At 48.0% G+C, this 20,331-nt stretch overlaps 1 protein-coding gene across 1 annotated transcript in view; it reads left to right on the forward strand.

Moving 5' to 3' along the window:
* The first annotated feature begins 504 nt into the window (after nt 1-504).
* Nucleotides 505-20,331, forward strand: part of FAH (fumarylacetoacetate hydrolase) — a 60,052-nt gene continuing 40,225 nt past the window's right edge. The window contains exons 1-2 of the mRNA XM_060260273.1: nt 505-861; nt 19,659-19,769. Coding sequence (XP_060116256.1) covers nt 781-861; nt 19,659-19,769 — 192 coding nt within the window. The 5' untranslated portion in view covers nt 505-780. The remainder of the gene's footprint in view (nt 862-19,658; nt 19,770-20,331) is intronic.

Genomic DNA, 20,331 nt, shown 5'->3' on the forward strand with positions numbered 1-20,331 from the left:
TGGCCATTGCTCTTACACTCTTTATAATTAATTGTACATTTTTAATTTTGATTTCAAGCAAGCCATTTTTTGACAGCAATTTAGCTCAAAGCCACTTAAGTGTATGATTTTAAGCAGGCCAGCACTGTGCCTATCTGGTATCCAAAAACCTCTTAGAACTTACTGGCAATTGCCCTATGCAAAAGACTGGAAATTTAAAGACCAATTCTGATAATGCCATGCAGCTGTGTGTTACCTGGGAATTTCTTAAAGGTATAACATTGACAAAACTGTCTTCTAGATTAACAATAATTTATTCTAGGCTGAAACCCCATAACCAACTGGAACACTCTTACAAGGTTACAAATATATTATATACATGCCAATGTTATGCTTCTACTCTATGCCAAATCCCCAATACAGGCAGTATAATAAACAAAAAAGGAATCACAGGTGTCTCATACTACGCTGGCCTTGCTCTCTGTGCATTGCTTGCACTCTTAAGTGCACAGCCTCATCGTTTGTGAAGTCTGGAAGAAAGGAGCATGTCCTCTCGCTTCTCGCTAGTTTTCCCCCTGGAGGAGGGAACCACGTGGGGAAGGTTGTTGTGCGTCACTGGCATTCATTAGTTATCCGAGCCCGCAATCCAGAGGAGGGTGGAGTCAGAAGGACTAGGTCTGATTGGTTTCGATACTGAACAGGGGGAGAGGCTCGTTCCGTGCACAGACTCAAATGTAACATCTGGCAAGCTTCTTTCTACCACCACCCCCCCTCTGGTTGTGGATGTAACAGGAGCTGGAAATGTCTTTTATTCATGTGGACGAGAATTCGGACTTCCCCATTCAGAATCTGCCCTACGGGGTTTTTTCCACCAAGGATCAAGTAAGTCTTTCTCTTAACTTTTTAGCTGCTCCAGCCATCGGGGGGCCTTGCGTGGCTGTTGAGGACAAGGCAGTGTGGGTGGCTGACTGGAAGCTTTGGCTGGGGAGGCTGTAGAAATTGCAGCAGCTGCGTTTTGACGTATAGGCTTGCACAAGTCAATTAGGCGCTCTTGATTAGGCTGGCACAAGTCAATTAGGCACTCTCCCGCCCCCCACCGGCGCCCCGCCACATCTAACGGTGAGCGCTGTGCAGTGGGAGCTTTCATTGCAGGTAGAACCATAACCGAGTAGTAGTTAATCGGGGGAGGGGGGGAGTTGTAAGACTTTGGGCTTGCAGTTAGATCCTCCATTCCTCTCTGTCTCCTAAAAACTCTCTGAAATCTTTCTTTACTTCCTTCCCTTTTTTTTGCCCTTGGTAGACATCCTGTCTTAAATGTGTGTGTGTGTTTAACTGGCTCCCAGTTTATAAGGAAAGGTTGGCTCTGGGTTTCAAGTCAATGGGCTCCCTGAGAAATGCTCACTCTTCTGGCAAACAGTTTGGGGCAGCTTTGTCGAGGGGCGGGGGCGGCATTGTGGCTCTACACAACCCTTCAAGCTGGCAGCTGGGATGCCAAAGAGAACAGGAAGGAAATTAGTGCTGACTCCTGAATGGAGAGTGGCGCAGGGCAGAATGCCTCCATAATAAGAACAGGATCTCACCTCCTCTCAGGCAAGTGGTGTCTTCATCTTTGCAGTCTAAGAGCTGCCATCTAGTAAGCCAAAGGAGCAAGGCTGAACAAGCTGTGTTGCCCACCAGAGCACCATTATCTGCCAGATCTGTTCTATGTTCTTGGGGATGTAATCTTGAAATATAGGAGCTGCTGTTTTTAAAACTTATTTATAGCCTGCTTTTTCTCTTCTGATGGAGATCCAGAGCAGCGTGCAACATTGTGCTTCTCTCCTCCATTTTATCCCTACAACAACAACCCTTTGATGTAGGTTGGGTTGAGAGAGTTTGGCCCAGCAACTCCCATGGCAGAAAAGGGACTTGAGCCTGCTTGTCCCAAGTCCTAGCCCAGCACTCTCAGCACTGCAAGTGAAGACCATGTTTCCCAATATTTGACGGGGCGCAATTGCTGCTGGCACCAAGGGTTAGGAGTTTGGGAGTACTCCTGGATTCCTCTTTAACAATGGAGGCCCAGGTAGCAGTCACTGTCAAAACAGCCTTTTACCGTCTTCAGCTAGTTAGGCAGTTGTTCCCTACCTCGACTGTGGCGACCTAGCAACAGTGATCCATGCTATGGTCGCATCCAGACTAGACAATTGTAATGATCTCTACATGAGGCTGCCCTTGTCTCCAGCCCAGAAACTTCAACTGATGCAGAACACTGCAGCCAGGCTGCTGTTGGGCCAGGCTTCCTCAGGTAGTGGTGGGCTCTCCTTCCTTGGAAGTTTTTAAACAGACGCTAGATGGCCATCTGACAGCAGTGAAGATCCTGTGAATTTAGGGGGGGGGGGGGGTTGGTATTTGTGAGTTTCTTGCATTGTGTAGGGGGTTGGACTGCATGACCCTGGAGGTCCCTTCCAACTCTATGATTCTACTGGCTGTCCCCAGCCCAAAGGACAAACGCTTAGCCTTGACCAGGGCCAGGGCTTTTTCTACCTTGGCCCCAGCCTGATGGAACATGCTCCCATCAGAGATCAGGGCCTTGCAAAACTTATTACTGTTCTGCAGGGCCTGTAAAACAAGTTGTTCTGCCAGGCCTTCAGTTGAGGCAGTGGGCAACCATTAAGACCTCACCTCCCCTGCTGAAGTTGCCATCTGCATGTGGCCCAGACTAAGCAGATTTGGAGACCAATGGCGCTAGCTGGAAGTTCCTACGTTCTAATTTATGCTGTTTTTAAACTGTTTACCTTTTTTTTTACTCTTTTACAGAATTATTTGCTATGCTTTTAGACTCTGTTTGTGACCCGCCCTGACTCCACTTGCGGGGAGGGTAGAATATAAATTTAAATAATAAATAAATAAAACTATAATGTCCCTATTGGTGTGTCAAGGATTGTGGCTGCTGTATCCATCTTTGTCATAGTAGAGTTGATTCTTCTGCATCTGTTGTACAGGGAGGTGGTGAGCTCCCCCTAACTGGTCTTTAAGCAGCGACTGGGCAAACTCTTGTCAAGGATGCTCTAGGGCAGGGTTGTGAAACTTATTTGTTATGAGGGCCAAATCTGACATAAATGAGACCTCGAGGGGCCGGGCCATGTTAGGTTGGGCCGAGCCATGTTGGGTCGGGCCATGTGTGTACCTATTTAAGATCAGATAGCAGAGATATAAATTTTATAAAGAACACAGATGAACACAAATATATTTTTTAAAAACTTAAAACATGTTTAAAACGTTAGCATTCATTGGTCTAACAAATACAAAGGATGCTTTCATTGTATTTCTCCCATGGAATTCATGGAACTGGGCAAAGGAGGCTCTGGCTCTTTCCTTCCTTCCACAGGGAACTGGGGTGGGGGGAGCCCCAGCCAATGGATAACATAGAGGTTTTGTTCTATATCTCCTGAGCAATTGAGCAAGCCTTGCAAGGCAAGCTGTTATACAGAAGGAAGCAAGATATAGGGAGAAGGAAGCAGATGACAGCCAGTTTCTTGGGGGTCTGATAGGAGCCCTCTGGGGGCCTGATTTGGCCCCCAAACTGCATGTTTGACACTCGTAGGAGGAAAGAATCTGACATAAATGGAGATTTGCGAGTCCAGGCCATTCTTGTCATAAAATGTAATGCAAGGTAGTGGAGGTATAAACTTTATAGGGAGGGATGGTGGCTCAGTGGTAGAACATCTGCTTGGTAAGCAGAAGGTCCCAGGTTCAATTCCTGGCATCTCCAAAAAGGGTCCAGGCAAGTAGGCGTGAAAATCCTCAGCTTGAGACCCCGGAGAGCCGCTGCCAGTCTGAGAAGACAAGACTGACTTTGATGGACCAAGGATCTGATTCAGTATAAGGCAGCTTCATATGTTCATATGTTTTATAAAGGATACAGGCAAACACAATTAAATATTTTTTTTACTTAAACTGCAAACATGCTTAAAACTCTTGCGATATTTTGTTGAAAATGGAAAGAGAGGGGAATAGTGGGATTTGGCAATACAATTTTTAAAATAAAACATCAAGAAAAAGCATAAGGATCACAGCAGAAACTAAAAATATAAAATGCTCTGAGCCTAGGAAAACATGGAATGGCTGGGCATTGCAAGCTTCTTTCCCCCCGCTCCCCAGATCTACTCAGACTGACAGTGACACTCCAGTGTAATGTCCCCCTTTGGCTGTGGGTTCCCAGGTTAGAGTATTCACTCAGACACCCATTCTCTTGTCCATTCAAGCAGAGACAAGCTGGGTCAAAGCATCAACCCTTTGTTTGAAAGGAGACAACTCCAACAAGCAACAGCTGTATCATAGAAACCCTGGAAAGTGAAACTACTTGAGCTTCACTGCATTGAAATACATTGCAGCAGAGACAAAGTTGCAAGGAAAATGTGGAATGGATTTTCCATTAAGCTATCTGGGCCCAAATAGACTACTCTGGGATAGGACTCTGTGCCCTGTCATTCCAGCTCTAGTACACAGATTCTGCTGCTAGAAGCAGTCCTAGAGTAGTTTATCTGGACGTGGAGACCTTGATTGTAAAACCCATTCTGCATTTTCTGTGCAACTTTGCAAGCCTAGAAGAGCTTCCTGCTGAAGTAGGAGGGAAAGAGAAAGCCCTTGGAGCTGGAAACTTTGGCAGCCTCCAATTTTCAAAGGGGGGGAGAAAAGAACCTTGGGATGGATTTAAAGCCATGGGTGGGCCAGTTCTGGCCTGCAGACCTTATATTTGACACCCTTGCTCCAGATTGATCCTGCATTGAGCAGGGGTTGGACCTGCTGGCCTGTATGGCCCCTTCCAACTCTGTGACTCTATGATTCTAAGTATGTTAAGCAACATTTGCTATGTGGATCACTGTTGCGGGGAGGGGCAAGGGAAGCAAAATATCATCTAGGGGAGGGAACTGAGTGCTTGGTGCCTGCTGAGAGGGGTTTTTGATTGCTTTTGTGTAGCTGTTGCTGAGTGAGGAGAGCTTGTTTGCCTGGGGGTAATTGCTGGCCCCACCCTCTGCTATTGCTCTGGTTGTTGAGTCAGAGGTGGGTCAGGGCTTGAGCCTTTAATTTGCAAGGCTCATCCTTGCCAGAGGCATGAGCCTTTGGTGCGAGCCGAAGGACAAGAGCCAAAGGGCTCTTGGCCTGTGGCTCTTAGCCTGGGGGTTCTATTGAAAGGTAGTTACCCAGAAGTAGTTTCAAGTGGCAGTTGGTAGTGGAATTTAAAGAGAAGTGAAGATAAAGAAAATTTTGAAATGGATTGCAGCAGTATGGCTGGTGAGGGAGCAGAGGCAGTGACATGTAAACACTCTGTTTGTATTTCTACCTGAGAGTAGCACGAATTACACTTGCAGCAAGTGTAAGTTAGTGGCCCTGCTGGAGAAGAAGGGACTGGAGGCACGATTGTCCACACTGCAATGTATAAAGGAAGGTGAGGATTTTCTTGACAAAACGCATGAGGCATTGAAAGGACAAGAGGAGGGAGAGGAAACGGTATATCAGCAATTAGAAGAGAACCCAACACGAGAGGAGGGTTCATGGAAAAATGTAACCCAAAGGAGAAAGAAAATCAGGAGATGTTCTGAGCCTCTGCTGCTCAGCAATAGGTTCCAGGATCTCCCCACAGTAACTAATTCTGAACCACTGGAACAAGGCCTACTTCCGCAGCATCCACGAAGTTTGAAGAAAGTTTCTCAGGATTCTGTGGATAAGAAGCCTGGAGCTTCTGCTGCCCAGTATAGGAAGAGGAAGGTGGTGGTGATTGGAGATTCCTTGCTCAGAGGGGTGGAACCCAAAGTATGCCAACCGGACTTGTCATCCTAAGAGGTCTGCTGTCTGCCAGGTGCACGCATCCAGCATGTGACAGAAAGGATTGAAAGACTTATCAAGCCCATGGATTACTATCCTGTTTTGCTGATCCATGTGGGAACGAACGATACTGCCCGTCATAGCCCTGAACGTATTAGAAAAGACTGTGGCTCTGGGTCAGAAGGTAAAGGAGCTAGGCGCACAGGTTGTGTTCTTGTCAGTGCTTCCTGTTGAAGGCCGTGGCTTAGGATGAGAAAGAAGAATACTTCAGACAAACGACTGGCTACGTCGATGGTGTTGTCAGGAAAGATTTGGATTTCTGGACCATGGCTTACACTTTTGAGGTGGTGGTCTTCTATCGGGAGATCGTTTCCACCTTATGAAGGTAGGGAAAAGGGTGTTTGGTAACAATCTAGCTAACCTAGTAAGGAGGGCTTTAAACTAAATTGTATGGGGGAGCAAGACCCCATACAATTCAAAGCCTCGTATGATGCCAGAAACTGGGGCTAAGAACATTAAAGATTTGTAGAGAGTAGCACATACGCTAGGTAATGTTAACTTGCAGGCTTGTACGGAAACTAAACCCTTGGGATGCATAAAACGTGGATTCCGATGTCTCTACACTAATGCACAGAGTATGGGAAACAAACAGGAGGAACTGGAAGTTCTAATAAAGGAAGGAGACTATGACATAATAGGCCTTACTGAAACTTGGTGGGATGACACTCACAACTGGAATATTAGGATTCGGGGGTACAACTTATTTAAAAGGGACAGGCAAATGAGAAAGGGAGGAGGCGTGGCAGTATATGTGAAGGAGGTATATACTTGTGAGGAAATATGTGAATCTGAGCATGGCAGCTCAGTTGAGAGTCTCTGGGTAAAAATAAAAGGAGTAAGAAATAACAGTGATATTATTGTGGGGGTCTGCTATAGACCACCAAGTCAGGCAGAGGACTTGGATGAGATACTTCTACAATAGATTGCAAAGTTCTCCAAGAGAAGGGATACAGTAATCATGGGAGATGTCAGTTACCTGGACATCTGTTGGAAGTCCAACTCTGCTAAAAATGAAAAGTCAAATAGATTCCTGACTCGTCTTGCTGACAACTTCCTTTTCCAGAAAGTGAAGGAGGAAACAAGGGGATTTTCTATCTTGGATATGATTCTCACCAACAAGGAAGAATTGATTGAAGAAGTGGAAATAGTGGGCACCTTGGGCAGTTGTGACCATGTGACTTCGGAATTTACAGTCTTGGGGAAGGGAAAAGCTATATGTAGTCAGACTTATACGTTGGACTTCAGAAAGGAAAACTTCGATAAACTTAGAACTATGCTGGGTAAAATCCCATAGTCAGAAATAATAATAATAATAATTTTTTATTTATACCCCGCCCTCCCCGCCAAAGCAGGCTCAGGGCAGCTTACAGGACATGGTGGGTCACACCATGATGTAACAATAAATACAACATAACCATTAAAATACGTTTCTTAAACCAGCGATTAGATTAAAATTTAAAATTTAAATTACAGTATAAATTAATGGCACTACATTCTTAATATACATGTAAACAAAGCTTTTTGATGCGATGGTTCCATCTTAATATGCCAGCTAGGAAAAGACAGTTTTGCAAGCCCTACGGAACTGATTAAGGTCCCGCAGGGCCTGCACCTCCTCTGGCAGCTGGTTCCACCATTGGGATGCTGTTATCGAGAAGGCCCACTCCCTTGTTACTTTCAGTTTGGCCTCCTTTGGCCCAGGGATTTTCAGTAGATTTTGTGAACTAGATCTCAGTGCTCTCTGGGAAACATATGGAGAGAGACGGTCCCTAAGGTAGGCAGGTCCTCGGCCATATAGGGCTTTAAAGGTAATAACCAGCACCTTGTAATGCTTAGGATGAAGAGGGTTCAGGAGGGGTGGGAGTTTCTTAAAAGCAAAATACTGAAAGCACAATCACAGAGGATTCCTACGAGAAGAAAAAAATGGAAAAAGTCTAAAGAAGCCGAAGTGGCTCCATAAACAGCTCTTTAAAGATTTGAGAAATAAAAAAGACTCCTTTAGGAATTGGAGGGCCTTATAACCAAGGATTAATATAAACAAATCACCAGTGCTTGTAGAGAAAAAGTTAGGAAAGCTAAAGCTCAGTATGAGCTTAGGCTGGCCAAAGATGCTAAAAAAAACAAAATAGGGTTCTTTTCTTATGTTCTTAGTAAGAAAAAGAGCAAGGACATGGTAGGCCCATTGCGAGGGCAATAAAGTGAAATTGTAACAGATGATGAAGAGAGGGCGGAACTCCTCAATTCCTACTTTTCCTCTGTCTTCTCTTCTGAGGGAAACGGTACTCAACATGGCAAAAACAGAACATATAAAGAGAGTATGAAGTTCCAACCTGGGATCAGCATAGGGGTAGTACATAAACACCTAGTTTCTTTAAATGAAACTAAGTCCTCAAGGCCAGATGAATTGCATCCAAGGGTTCTAAAAGGGCTTGTGGATGGAATTTCTGAGCCTCTGGCTATTATTGTTGAGAATTCTTGGAGAACAGGAGAGGTGTGGGCACGCTTGCTCTCTCACCTCCCCCCCCCCCCACCCCGCACATGAGGCTCTAGAGTTATATCTCATTGAAGCTCCTCCTCTCCGCAAACTCAGGACCGGAGTTGTCCACTGTGAAGGTGACAAACAATATGGACTGTCTGCCAGTGTCTCGAGGCGGCAGGAGGAAGGTGGCGGGCCTAGCTCGCCTGGGAAATTATAGATGTTTGTATGCAAATGCTAGAAGTGTTCAAAGTAAAATTGGTGAATTGGAATGTTTAGTGTTGGGAGAAAACATAGACATTGTGGGAATTTCAGAAACTTGGTGGAATGAAGAGAATCAGTGGGACACGGAAGGATAGGGAGGGAAGGGTTGGAGGTGGGGTGACTCTGTATGTCAGAGAGGATATACGGTCCAGTAAGGCTGAGATCAGAGAATTAGATTCACTTTTAGAAATGCTTTGGGTTGAAATAGAGGGCCCAAAAGGAAATTTAACTATGGGAGTTTGTTATCGCCCACCAAATCAAAAGAGAGAAGACGATTATAATATGATGGAAGACTTAAAGATAGCGGCTAAACGTAAAAACTGTGTTGTAATAGGTGATTTTAACTACCCGCAGATTGATTGGGTCAATATGTGTTCTGGTCGAGAGAAAGAGATTGAGTTTCTTGATGCTCTCAATGACTGTGCTATGGAGCAGATGGTCTCAGAACCTACCAGGGGTGGGGCGATCCTGGATTTGGTCCTAAGTAATGCCCAAGACTTGGTGAGAGATGTAAAAGTGATTGCGCCGCTTGGGAGCAGTGACCATAATGTTATTGATTTCACCGTTTGTATAAATAGGGAGTTGTCCAAAAAGACCGCCACAACCACGTTTAACTTTAAAAGGGGTAAATACACTGAGATGAGGAGGCATGTGAGGAAGAAACTGAAAGGAAAGGTACATACGGTCAAAACCCTTGGGGAAGCTTGGACGCTATTTAAAACTATAATCCTAGAAGCTCAGATAAAATACATACCACAAGTTAGGAAAGGCACAAACAGGCATAAGAAAAGGCCTGTGTGGTTAACAAACAAAGTAATGGAAGCTGTAAAAGGTAAGAAGGACTCCTTTAAGCGGTGGAAAACCAGTCCAAGTGAGATTAGTAAAAGGGAACACAGGCTGTGGCAAATCAAATGCAAGACTGTGATCAGGCAGGCAAAAAGGGACTATGAGGAGCATATTGCAAAAAACATAAAGACCAACAATAAAACTTTCTTCAAATATATTAGAAGTAGGAAACCAGCCAGGGAGGCAGTGGGGCCCTTGGATGACCATGGGGTAAAAGGATTACTGAAGGAGGATAGGGAAATGGCTGAGAAGCTAAATGAATTTTTTGCCTCCGTCTTCACTGTAGAAGACGAGAACTTTTTGCCTGCCCCAGAACCACTAATTTTGGAAGGGGTGTTGAAAGACCTGAGTCAGATTGAGGTGACAAATGAGGAGGTCCTACAACTGATAGACAAATTAAAAACTAATAAGTCACCGGGTCCGGATGGCATACATCCGAGAGTTCTGAAGGAACTCAAAGTTGAACTTGTGGATCTTCTAACAAAAATCTGTAATCTTTCATTGAAATCTGCCTCCATTCCTGAGGACTGGAAGGTAGCAAATGTCACCCCCATCTTTAAAAAAGGTTCCAGAGGAGATCCGGGAAATTACAGGCCAGTCAGTCTGACTTCAATACCGGGAAAGTTGGTAGAAACCATTATCAAGGACAGAATGAGTAGGCACATTGATGAACACGGGTTATTGAGGAAGACTCAGCATGGGTTCTGCAAGGGAAGATCTTGCCTCACTAACCTGTTGCATTTCTTTGAGGGGGTGAACAAACATGTGGACAAAGGAGACCCGATAGATGTTGTTTACCTTGACTTCCAGAAAGCTTTTGATAAAGTTCCTCATCAAAGGCTCCTTAGAAAGCTTGAGAATCATGGAGTAAAAGGACAGGTCCTCTTGTGGATCAAAAACTGGCTGAGTAATAGGAAGCAGAGAGTGAGTATAAATGGGCAGTCTTCGCAGTGGAGGACGGTAATGTCAGAACTTGTAACTATGGATGATGCTTTACTGCCTTGTAACCAGTACTTGCCTTGTAATCTCAGTATTGCTTATGTATGCATTATTACTGAACCAAACTGACTCCATGTTGTAACCTCCTAATAACCCCAAGTGCCTATGTAGCAATTAACCTTGCCCTACTGGTATCCAAAATATTTAGGGCTGTAGACTGAATTATGGTGTGTCTCTGTACATTCTCACACTGGTGCCCTTTGAAGCCAAGCCGTGTGGCCTTCAGAGCGAGGAGGCAACCTCCCCGCTGATAGTGGATGGTGGGAAGACAGATGTGCTTGTAACGGTGTGAATTGTGGCTTTGTGATGTGTTTGCTTTAGTGTATAAAACTGCCCTGGTGCTGGCCCTCGCCATCACTGTTATCTCGTCTCTTCCAGTACTTAGTTCTCTCTAATAAAATCCTAGCTTTGTAACCAAGTATGGGATCCGTTTGAAGTTCTTAAGTTCTGACATTATAACAGTGATCCCATTGTCTTGTGGCTTATCTGAACTGGAAACCTGGTCCGATGGCGGCAAAAGTTCCAGACAGCGGAGAGCCCACCACCCCTACAGACGATCCGCCGCTCGACCCGAAGGTGACGGGGGTTAGGCGCAAAATTAAGGTCCCAGCGCCTTTCTCGGTCGACGCGTTCCCCGCCCCGCGACCCTGGAGCCCGCGGAAGTCCACGGCAGCGATCGACGCCGCGGAGCAAAGGTACCGAAGCATGTTGGGCGAAGGAGGAACCGGAGACGACGACGAGGACCAAGGAGAAGGTCCGGGGGCGCGAAGTGGGAACGACCCGATCCGGACCCTCTGCAACGACTTGTTCGACTGGGTGCGGGAGATTCACGACGACGTACACAGGTCCCGCGTGTCGATGGCGGAGGACATGCAGCAGAACCTGGGCGCGATCTACGACCAACTTCGAACCCTGCAAACTGCGGTCCTGGGGATCCCGGCTTTAGGAGGAGGGCTGCCGCTGGGGCCGCTGCCCGCAGCTCCACCGGTCCCGCCGGCCCCAGTACCGCCGGTGGCACCCGCCCCGGCTCCGCCGGCCCCGCCGCCACCAGCACCGCCTGCCCCGGCGCCACCGGCACCACCCGTTCCGGTGCAACCGGCGCCACCCGCCCCGATGCTGCCGGTCCCGCCGGGTCCGGTGCCGCCGCCGGCGGTACCCCAGGCCCCGCTCCCAGGGGGACCCCCGGCGATCCCTGGCCCCGCTGCTCCGGGGGGGGGGCGACGGCAGGGGCAGAGAGCTGAAGATTACATTCGACGGGAATGCAGAGGACGTGGAGTATTTTACGATACAATGCGACACGTTCTTCACCCACTGGGGTGCCGACTACCCGACAGAGGCCAGCCGAGTAAACCACATCGCGTCCCGACTGAGGGGCCCGGCCCGCAAGTGGTACGTGGGGCTCTACACGGGGAGGAAGCCCGAACTGGCAACAGTCGCGGGGTTCCTGCACGCAATGCTTCGCCAGTACGGCGACCCCCTTCGAGAAGAGAAAGCCATCGCTGCCCTCCAACGCATAGAACAAGGCAACCGCACTACTCGCGAGTATGCCACTGAGTTCCTGGGATACTGTGCGGCGGCCCGGGGGTGGAACGAAGTCATGAAGTACACCGCGTTCCGCAATGGCTTGAATCCGAACATCCTCGACCGCTGCTACAGCCAAGGGAGACCCGACACACTGGTCGGATGGATCCAACTGGCCGGGGAAGTGGAGACTAACCTCCAACATGTGGGAATGCGCCGGCAGCAGTTGGGGAAGAAGGGGGCCAAACACACTCCGACTAAAGCGGAAGGGAGGAAGACCCCAACGACCTCAACCCCCTCCGCCGCACGCAAATGCTTCAGATGTGGAGACCCGGATCATCTCGCCGCCAACTGCCCCGTTAAAGCAGGAACCACACCACCCTCAGCGAAACCTGCCGCCTCGGGGCCGAAGAAGAAAAAGGGTAGCCGCTCGAAGGAGCCCAATCGGGGCTCCGTCGCCACTTCCTTGGCGACTGATGAGGATTTTACCACCGACCTGACAGCCGTGGAGGAATCAACCGAAGAGTCGGATGACACCGAGTCGGCGGGAAACGACAGCGACCTGCTTTAATGGGTGCCGCAAAGCAGGTCCAAGAGCAGCCGGCACTCCTCACGGTGAGAGCCTCTGGGGGTTTATTGTTTATGGCCGTTACCCTCCTTAATCCAGACTTAAAACGGTTCATGCACGCCCGAGCGCTAATCGACTCAGGGTGCAACAGAGACCTGATTACCCCCCGCTTGGTAGAGGCCCTAGGATTAACCACCTCACCTCTACCACAACCGATGCAATTTCAACAAATGGACGGGGGACCCATGAGGGGGGAGCCATGCGGTCCCGGTAGGAACCGAGGAGCACTGGGGGATTGAGACTTTCGTAATCGCCCCCTCTTGCTCGTTCGATGTGGTGGTGGGCTCGGCTTGGCTCGCCCGCCACCAACCGGACATAAGGTGGGCGGAACAGATCGTCCGGTTCCCTGATTGGAGGTGCGAACACCACCACTGGCGCCCCGAATGGGGACCGCACGCTCCCCCCCAAAACGAACGGGCTTGCCTCACACTCTAGGAAGTCGCTTCGATTCCCAAGGAGTATCGGGACCTAAAGCTAGCTTTTAGCGAAAAGGAAGCAGATGAGTTGCCACCCCACCGCCCCACGGATTGCGCCATTGAATTGATCCCGGGGCAACAACTCCCCAAGGCGAAACTATACTCCATGGGTTGGGCGGAGAAAGCGGAACTCCGAAAGTTTTTGGACAAAAACCTTAAGCGTGGGTTCATACGACCAGCCACAGCCCCCCACGCCGCCCCCGTCCTCTTCCGAAAGAAGAAGGACGGGACGCTTAGACTTTGCACAGATTTTCGTGCGATAAACGGGATTTCAATGTCCAACGCCTACCCGATCCCGTTGATAAAAGACTTATTGAACACTGTAGCGAAAGGGAAGATATTCACCAAACTTGACCTTCGAGACGCGTACTTCCGCGTCCGCATCAAGGAGGGGGACGAGTGGAAAACGGCTTTCAACACCCCTCTAGGACAATTCGAGTACCTAGTCATGCCTTTCGGATTGCAGGGGGCCCCCGGGGTATTCATGAACTTTATCAATGAAGTGCTACGAGACTTCCTCTTTAAGGGGGTGGTGGTGTACCTTGATGACATCATTATCTATTCGCAAGATCTTAAATCTCATGTGCCGCTGGTCCGAAAAGTGTTAAGCACCCTCTGTAAACACAAATTGTACGCCAAGTTGGCGAAATGTGAATTTCACAAAACTGAGCTTGACTATCTGGGCTTCCGGGTGTCGGGGGAGGGACTGTCAATGGACCCCGCAAAGGTCCAAGCAGTACTGGATTGGGAACCCCCCCGGACCCGCAAACAGCTCCAAAGTTTCATCGGGTTCGCAAATTTTTACCGCGAGTTCATCAAGGGGTTCGCCACAGTCATGCTTCCCCTAACCGAACTCCTAAAAACCAAGGGCAAAAGTGAGGAGGCGAAAAAGCCAGGCGCACGCCTAACGTGGACGCCCGACTGCCAAAAAGCTTTCACCGAACTAAAACGCCTCTTCACCTCAGAACCCGTGTTAGCACATCCTGACGAGTTGAAACCCTTTGTGGTCCAATGCGACGCCTCCGACGCCGCAATCGGAGCCATATTAATGCAAAAAGGAGAAACCGGGGTGCTCCGGCCATGTGCCTACATTTCTAGAAAATTTTCGAATGAGCAAAGAAATTGGTCAGTCTGGGACAAGGAAGCTTTTGCAGTCATGTTTGCCCTCAAAACCTGGCGCTCCTGGCTAGAAGGAGCGAGGGTCCCTTTTGAAATTTGGACCGATCACAAGAATCTCGAAGCCCTCACCGGGCGCCGCAAAATGACTGCAAAACAAATCCGGTGGGCGGGCTTCTTTGCAAAATTTGACTTTGTGTTGAAACACATCCCAGGCTCAAAAAATTTTTTGGCGGACGCCCTCTCCCGTATGCCTCAACACGACAGCCTCCGAGAGGAAGTGGTTGACTCACTCATTCCCCCCTCCGCCATATCGGGCGGGGTCACCACCCGCTCAGGAAAACAAACCAGCCCTCCGGACGCAGACCTTCTGCCCCGATTCCTCACGGAATCAAACCGCGAGACTGACCTCCCGCCTAATTTAACTAAGGGCGAAAACGGTCTCTGGTTCCACAATGGCAAAATCTATGTCCCCAGCCCCCTCCGAAGGGAAGTCCTCGAACGCTGCCATTCTAGTCGCTTAGCAGGCCATTTTGGCTATGTCAAAACGCTCAAATTACTCACCCGGCAATTTTGGTGGCCAAAACTAAAGAAAGACGTCTCCGAATTTGTTCTCGCCTGTCCCACTTGCCTCATGGCAAAACGTAGGGGGGGTAAACCCCCCGGCCACCTTGTTCCCCTCCCCACGGCCAACCGGCCTTGGTCGGTAGTCTCAATGGACTTTATCGTCGAACTTCCCCCCTCACATGGCAAGACGGTCGTTCTCGTTGTAGTCGATACTTTTTCAAAACAAGCCCATTTCATCCCTTGTAAACAACTCCCCACAGCAAAAAAGCTCGCTCAACTCTTTTTCACTCACATCGTACGGCTACACTCATTCCCAGACAAGGTCATTAGTGACCGCGGAACGCAGTTCGTTGCCAACTTCTGGCGGGAGTTCTGCAAACTTGCAGGCATTGAGCAAGGACTCAGCTCTGCCTACCACCCCCAGTCGGACGGACAGACGGAGAGGGTTAATGGCCTTCTTGAACAATATCTCCGCTGTTTTATTAATTTCCAACAATCCAACTGGGTAGACCTCCTCCCCTTTGCTGAATATGGCTATAACAACAGCCTCCACAGCTCTACCAAAACTTCTCCCTTCCAGATCATTAACGGCTACGAGGGCAAGCCGTTCCCCACGCTCGCCCTCCCCGCCAGCCCCTCCGAACCCACCTCTTGCCAGCAATGGTGGGAGGGCCTTCGTGAAGGCTGGAAGGGTATTCAGGAAAACCTGGAGGAAGCGAAAAAGGCATACAAAAAACAGTTTGACAAGAAACATTCCCCCGAGTGGGAATTGAGGGTGGGGGATACGGTCTTCTTATCTACAAAGAACCTTCCCCTCCCGCAAACATGCCGCAAGCTTGCACTGAAGTTCCTGGGGCCCTTTAAAATCAAAAGGGTCATAAATAAAGTAACCGTGGAACTCGACCTGCCCAAGTCTCTAAGTAAGATCCATCCTGTTTTTCATTGCAGCCTCCTTCGGAAAGACCCTGGTGCTACGTCATTCCATCCCAGGGCCCCGCCGCCCCCTCCGACGACAGTGAGGGGTCAGAGTCACCATGAGGTCCAGGAGATTCTGGATTCCAAAGTAAAAAGGGGCCAGTTGTATTACTTGATCAGATGGAAACACTTCCCTCCCAGCTGTGACGAGTGGGTCAAGTCACAAGATGTATCCGCACCGCAACTGCTGAAAAAGTTTCACCTACTGTACCCGCACAAGCCCAAGTTGGCTCCCCGGGGGGGGGGGCGCTTAGGGGGGGCAGTATGTCAGAACTTGTAACTATGGATGATGCTTTACTGCCTTGTAACCAGTACTTGCCTTGTAATCTCAGTATTGCTTATGTATGCATTATTACTGAACCAAACTGACTCCATGTTGTAACCTCCTAATAACCCCAAGTGCCTATGTAGCAATTAACCTTGCCCTACTGGTATCCAAAATATTTAGGGCTGTAGACTGAATCCCCGCTGATAGTGGATGGTGGGAAGACAGATGTGCTTGTAACGGTGTGAATTGTGGCTTTGTGATGTGTTTGCTTTAGTGTATAAAACTGCCCTGGTGCTGGCCCTCGCCATCACTGTTATCTCGTCTCTTCCAGTACTTAGTTCTCTCTAATAAAATCCTAGCTTTGTAACCAAGTATGGGATCCGTTTGAAGTTCTTAAGTTCTGACAGGTAAGCAGTGGGGTGCCACAGGGCTCGGTACTGGGTCCCATGCTCTTTAACTTGTTCATAAATGATTTAGAGTTGGGAGTGAGCAGTGAAGTGGCCAAGTTTGCGGATGACACTAAATTGTTCAGGGTGGTGAGAACCAGAGAGGATTGTGAGGAACTCCAAAGGGATCTGTTGAGGCTGGGTGAGTGGGCGTCAACGTGGCAGATGCGGTTCAATGTGGCCAAGTGCAAAGTAATGCACATTGGGGCTAAGAATCCCAGCTACAAATACAAGTTGATGGGGTGTGAACTGGCAGAGACTGATCAAGAGAGAGATCTTGGGGTCATGATAGATAACTCACTGAAAGTGTCAAGACAGTGTGCGTTTGCAATAAAAAAGGCCAATGCCATGCTGGGAATTATTAGGAAGGGAATTGAAAACAAATCAGCCAGTATCATAATGCCCCTGTATAAATCGATGGTGCGGTCTCATTTGGAGTACTGTGTGCAGTTCTGGTCGCCGCACCTCAAAAAGGATATTATAGCTTTAGAGAAGGTGCAGAGAAGGGCAACTAGAATGATTAAAGGGCTGGAGCACTTTCCCTATGAAGAAAGGTTGAAACGCTTGGGACTCTTTAGCTTGGAGAAACGTCGAATGCGGGGTGACATGATAGAGGTTTACAAGATAATGCATGGAATGGAGAAAGTAGAGAAAGAAGTACTTTTCTCCCTTTCTCACAATACAAGAACTCGTGGGCATTCGATGAAATTGCTGAGCAGACAGGTTAAAACGGATAAAAGGAAGTACTTCTTCACCCAAAGGGTGATTAACATGTGGAATTCACTGCCACAGGAGGTGGTGGCGGCCACAAGTATAGCCACCTTCAAGAGGGGTTTAGATAAAAATATGGAGCAGAGGTCCATCAGTGGCTATTAGCCACAGTGTATGTGTGTATATAACATTTTTTGCCACTGTGTGACACAGAGTGTTGGACTTGATGGGCCGTTGGCCTGATCCAACATGGCTTCTCTTATGTTCTTATGTTCTTATTTCAGAACTGTTGTGGCATGGTCCAAGCCAAATGGAAGAAGAGAGCATGGGTGTGTGGGGATGGGGTGGGGGAGGAGAGAGCAGGACCTTGAATCAATTTCTGAAGGGATGTGGGTTTATTACAGGAAATGTTGGATCCCACTAAACTGGCAGAAACAGCGACCGGGATCACCTCTGATTTAGGAATGGAAAGGGAGGAACTGCAGGCTTCCTTGCTTTCAAATACGATGCTTCTAATAGCAGTATCTGAGCAGAGCTCTTTCAGATCCTGTCTACAGGGCTGCAACAGTGTAATGCGGTGGCTAAAAAGGCAAATGCAATTTTGGGCTGTATGAACAGAAGTATAGTGTCCAGATCACGTGAAGTGATGGTATCGCTTTACTCTGCTCTGGTAAGACCTCACCTGGAGTACTTTGTTCAGTTTTGGGCACCACATTTTAAGAAGGATACAGACAAGCTGGGTCTAGAGGAGGGCGACGAAGATGGTGCGGGGCTTGGAGACCAAGTTCTATGAGGAAACATTTAAGGAGCTGGGGATGTTTAGCCTGGAGAGGAGACGGCTGAGAGGTGATATAATCACCATCTTCATACTTGAAGGCTTGTCATATAGAGGATGGTGTGGAATTGTTTTCTGTGGCCCCAGAAGGTAGGACCAGAACCAATGGGTTGAAATTAAATAAAAGAGTTTCCGGCTCAACATTAGGAAGTACTTCCTGGCAGAGCAGTTCCTCAGTGGAACAGGCTTCCCCGGGAGGTGGTGGGCTCTCCTTCCTTGGAGGTTTTTAAACAGAGGCTAGATGGCCATCTGACAGCGATGAAGATCCTGTGAATTTGGGGTAGGTATTTGTGGGTTTCCTGCATTGTGCAGGGGTTGGACTAGATGACCCTGGAGGTCCCTTCCAACTCTATGATTCAACCTTGGTTTCCCTCAGCTGCCAATTCACACATTACAGATTGGGTCACACGTCACAGTCCTGTGCAGGTTGTGTCAGAGTCACACGCAAGTTTCAGGTTCTCCTGTGGTGCCTGATATAAACTGTGACTGCGGTGGGTACGGAGAAGAGGCTTCCACCTTACCCTCTAGTCTTTACCCTTTCCCCAGCTTGCAAATGGTGGCCCATTGTGGGTTTCCTCAACAGGCCCAAACAGTCCCTAGAGTCAGTCAGGTCAGGAAAATAGCACTGGAGGAGGGAGGCTAAAGTCTCTTCCCCATGCCCACCACAGTCAGGATCCAAACCTGTCAATGCCCCACACACATGGAAACTGATGAAACCCCACAACTCACCTGACAGACACAGAGTGAAGATCTGTAACATGTGAACCAAATATGGGAGAATCAAAACCATCCCTATTCAGACATCATCTTGAAAGTGGGAGGAGGGAGGAGAAGACAACTGGAGACAAGCCAAGATCATCTTTAATCTTGAAAACCTGACCCTAAAATGTTTGCTTAGCCACATTCCTGCAAAGAGATAAGTTAATTTCTAAACTGCTGGTTATCCATTAAGTCATAGGTTCTTGCCACATAAAGTCACTGTCCTTGAGTTGTCCGTTGGGAATACTTTTTAAAAAGTTACTGCATATTCCTAGAGCAGTGATGGTGAACCTTTTAGAGACCGAGTGCTGAAACTGCAACCCAAAACTCACTTATTTGTCGCAAAGTGCCAACACGGCAATTTCACCTGAATACTGAGGTTTTAGTTTAGAAAAAACAACTCATAGTGAAATTAACAAACTGAAAAAACATTTGGTCTGGAGAGCATTTGCTTAGGAAACCAACAAAACAGTAACATGTCAGAATGGGAGAATAATGGTGAGAGTGGAGGCTGTTCATTGCTCTGTTGCTTGCAGGTCTGGGTTAAACTGAGAACATGCCTTTCCCAGAGGTGCTCCTGTCCACCTAATTTACTTTTGAACATGAAACATACATTATAAACATCATTCTAGTTTGCATTAAAATATAGCGTGTTTAGTAGAAGCTGGTGGTTAGGGTGTCCAAATCACATCTGGAGGTCCTGATTCATATGCCCACTCTGCCCTGGCAGCTTGCTGGGAAACCTTGGACCAGTAATATACTCTGAGTTAATTCGCCTCATAGGTTCGTTGTGAGGATAAAAGAAACAGGGAGAGTGTGTCAAACCACTTCAGTGTCGTTTTGGGGGAGGAAGGTTGAATGGGGGAAGCTTTTTTTTTTTTTAACTTCAGTGTTAACTTATCCAGGATTCTTGACCTTTCCTTGTAGCCCAGGCACAGGATTGGAGTAGCCATTGGGAACCAAGTGCTGGATCTCAGTGCTGTTAAGCATCTGTTTGATGGACCAATCCTTTCAAAACATCCCCAAGTCTTCGACCAGGTATTTAACAATATAATGATGCTGGTGACTAGGTTGGTCTTTGGGAGGTTTTCAGTGAGGAACAGAGAAATGGAGTGGTCAGTGAAAAGACCCTGCAAACCTCAATAGTGACCTTTGTGTCTGAGATACTGGAATGCTTGAAGAATATATCGGTATTGTCTACTCTGATTGGTAGCAGGATTCCATGGTCTCCAGCAGAGGTCTTCCCCATCATCTGTAACTGGAGATGCCTGGATTTGAACTTAGGACTTTTTGCATACAAAGCAAGTCCCCTGTGTAAGCACCAGTCACTTCCAACTCTGGGGTGACGTTGCTTTCACAGCATTTTCATGGCAGACTTTTTACGGGTTGGTTTGCCATTGCCTTCTCCAGTCATCTACGCTTTCCCCTCAGCAAGCTGGGTACTCATTTTACCGACCTCGGAAGGATGGAAGGCTCAGTCAGCCATGAGCCGGCTACCTGAACCCAGCTTCTACTGGGATCGAACTCAGGTCGTGAGCAGAGCTTAGGACTGCAGCTTTAACACTCTGCGCCACAGGGCTCTTACTACAAAGCAAGTACT

This window comes from Heteronotia binoei, chromosome 19 (genome assembly GCF_032191835.1).
Source record: "Heteronotia binoei isolate CCM8104 ecotype False Entrance Well chromosome 19, APGP_CSIRO_Hbin_v1, whole genome shotgun sequence".
NCBI classification, from domain to species: domain Eukaryota; kingdom Metazoa; phylum Chordata; class Lepidosauria; order Squamata; family Gekkonidae; genus Heteronotia; species Heteronotia binoei.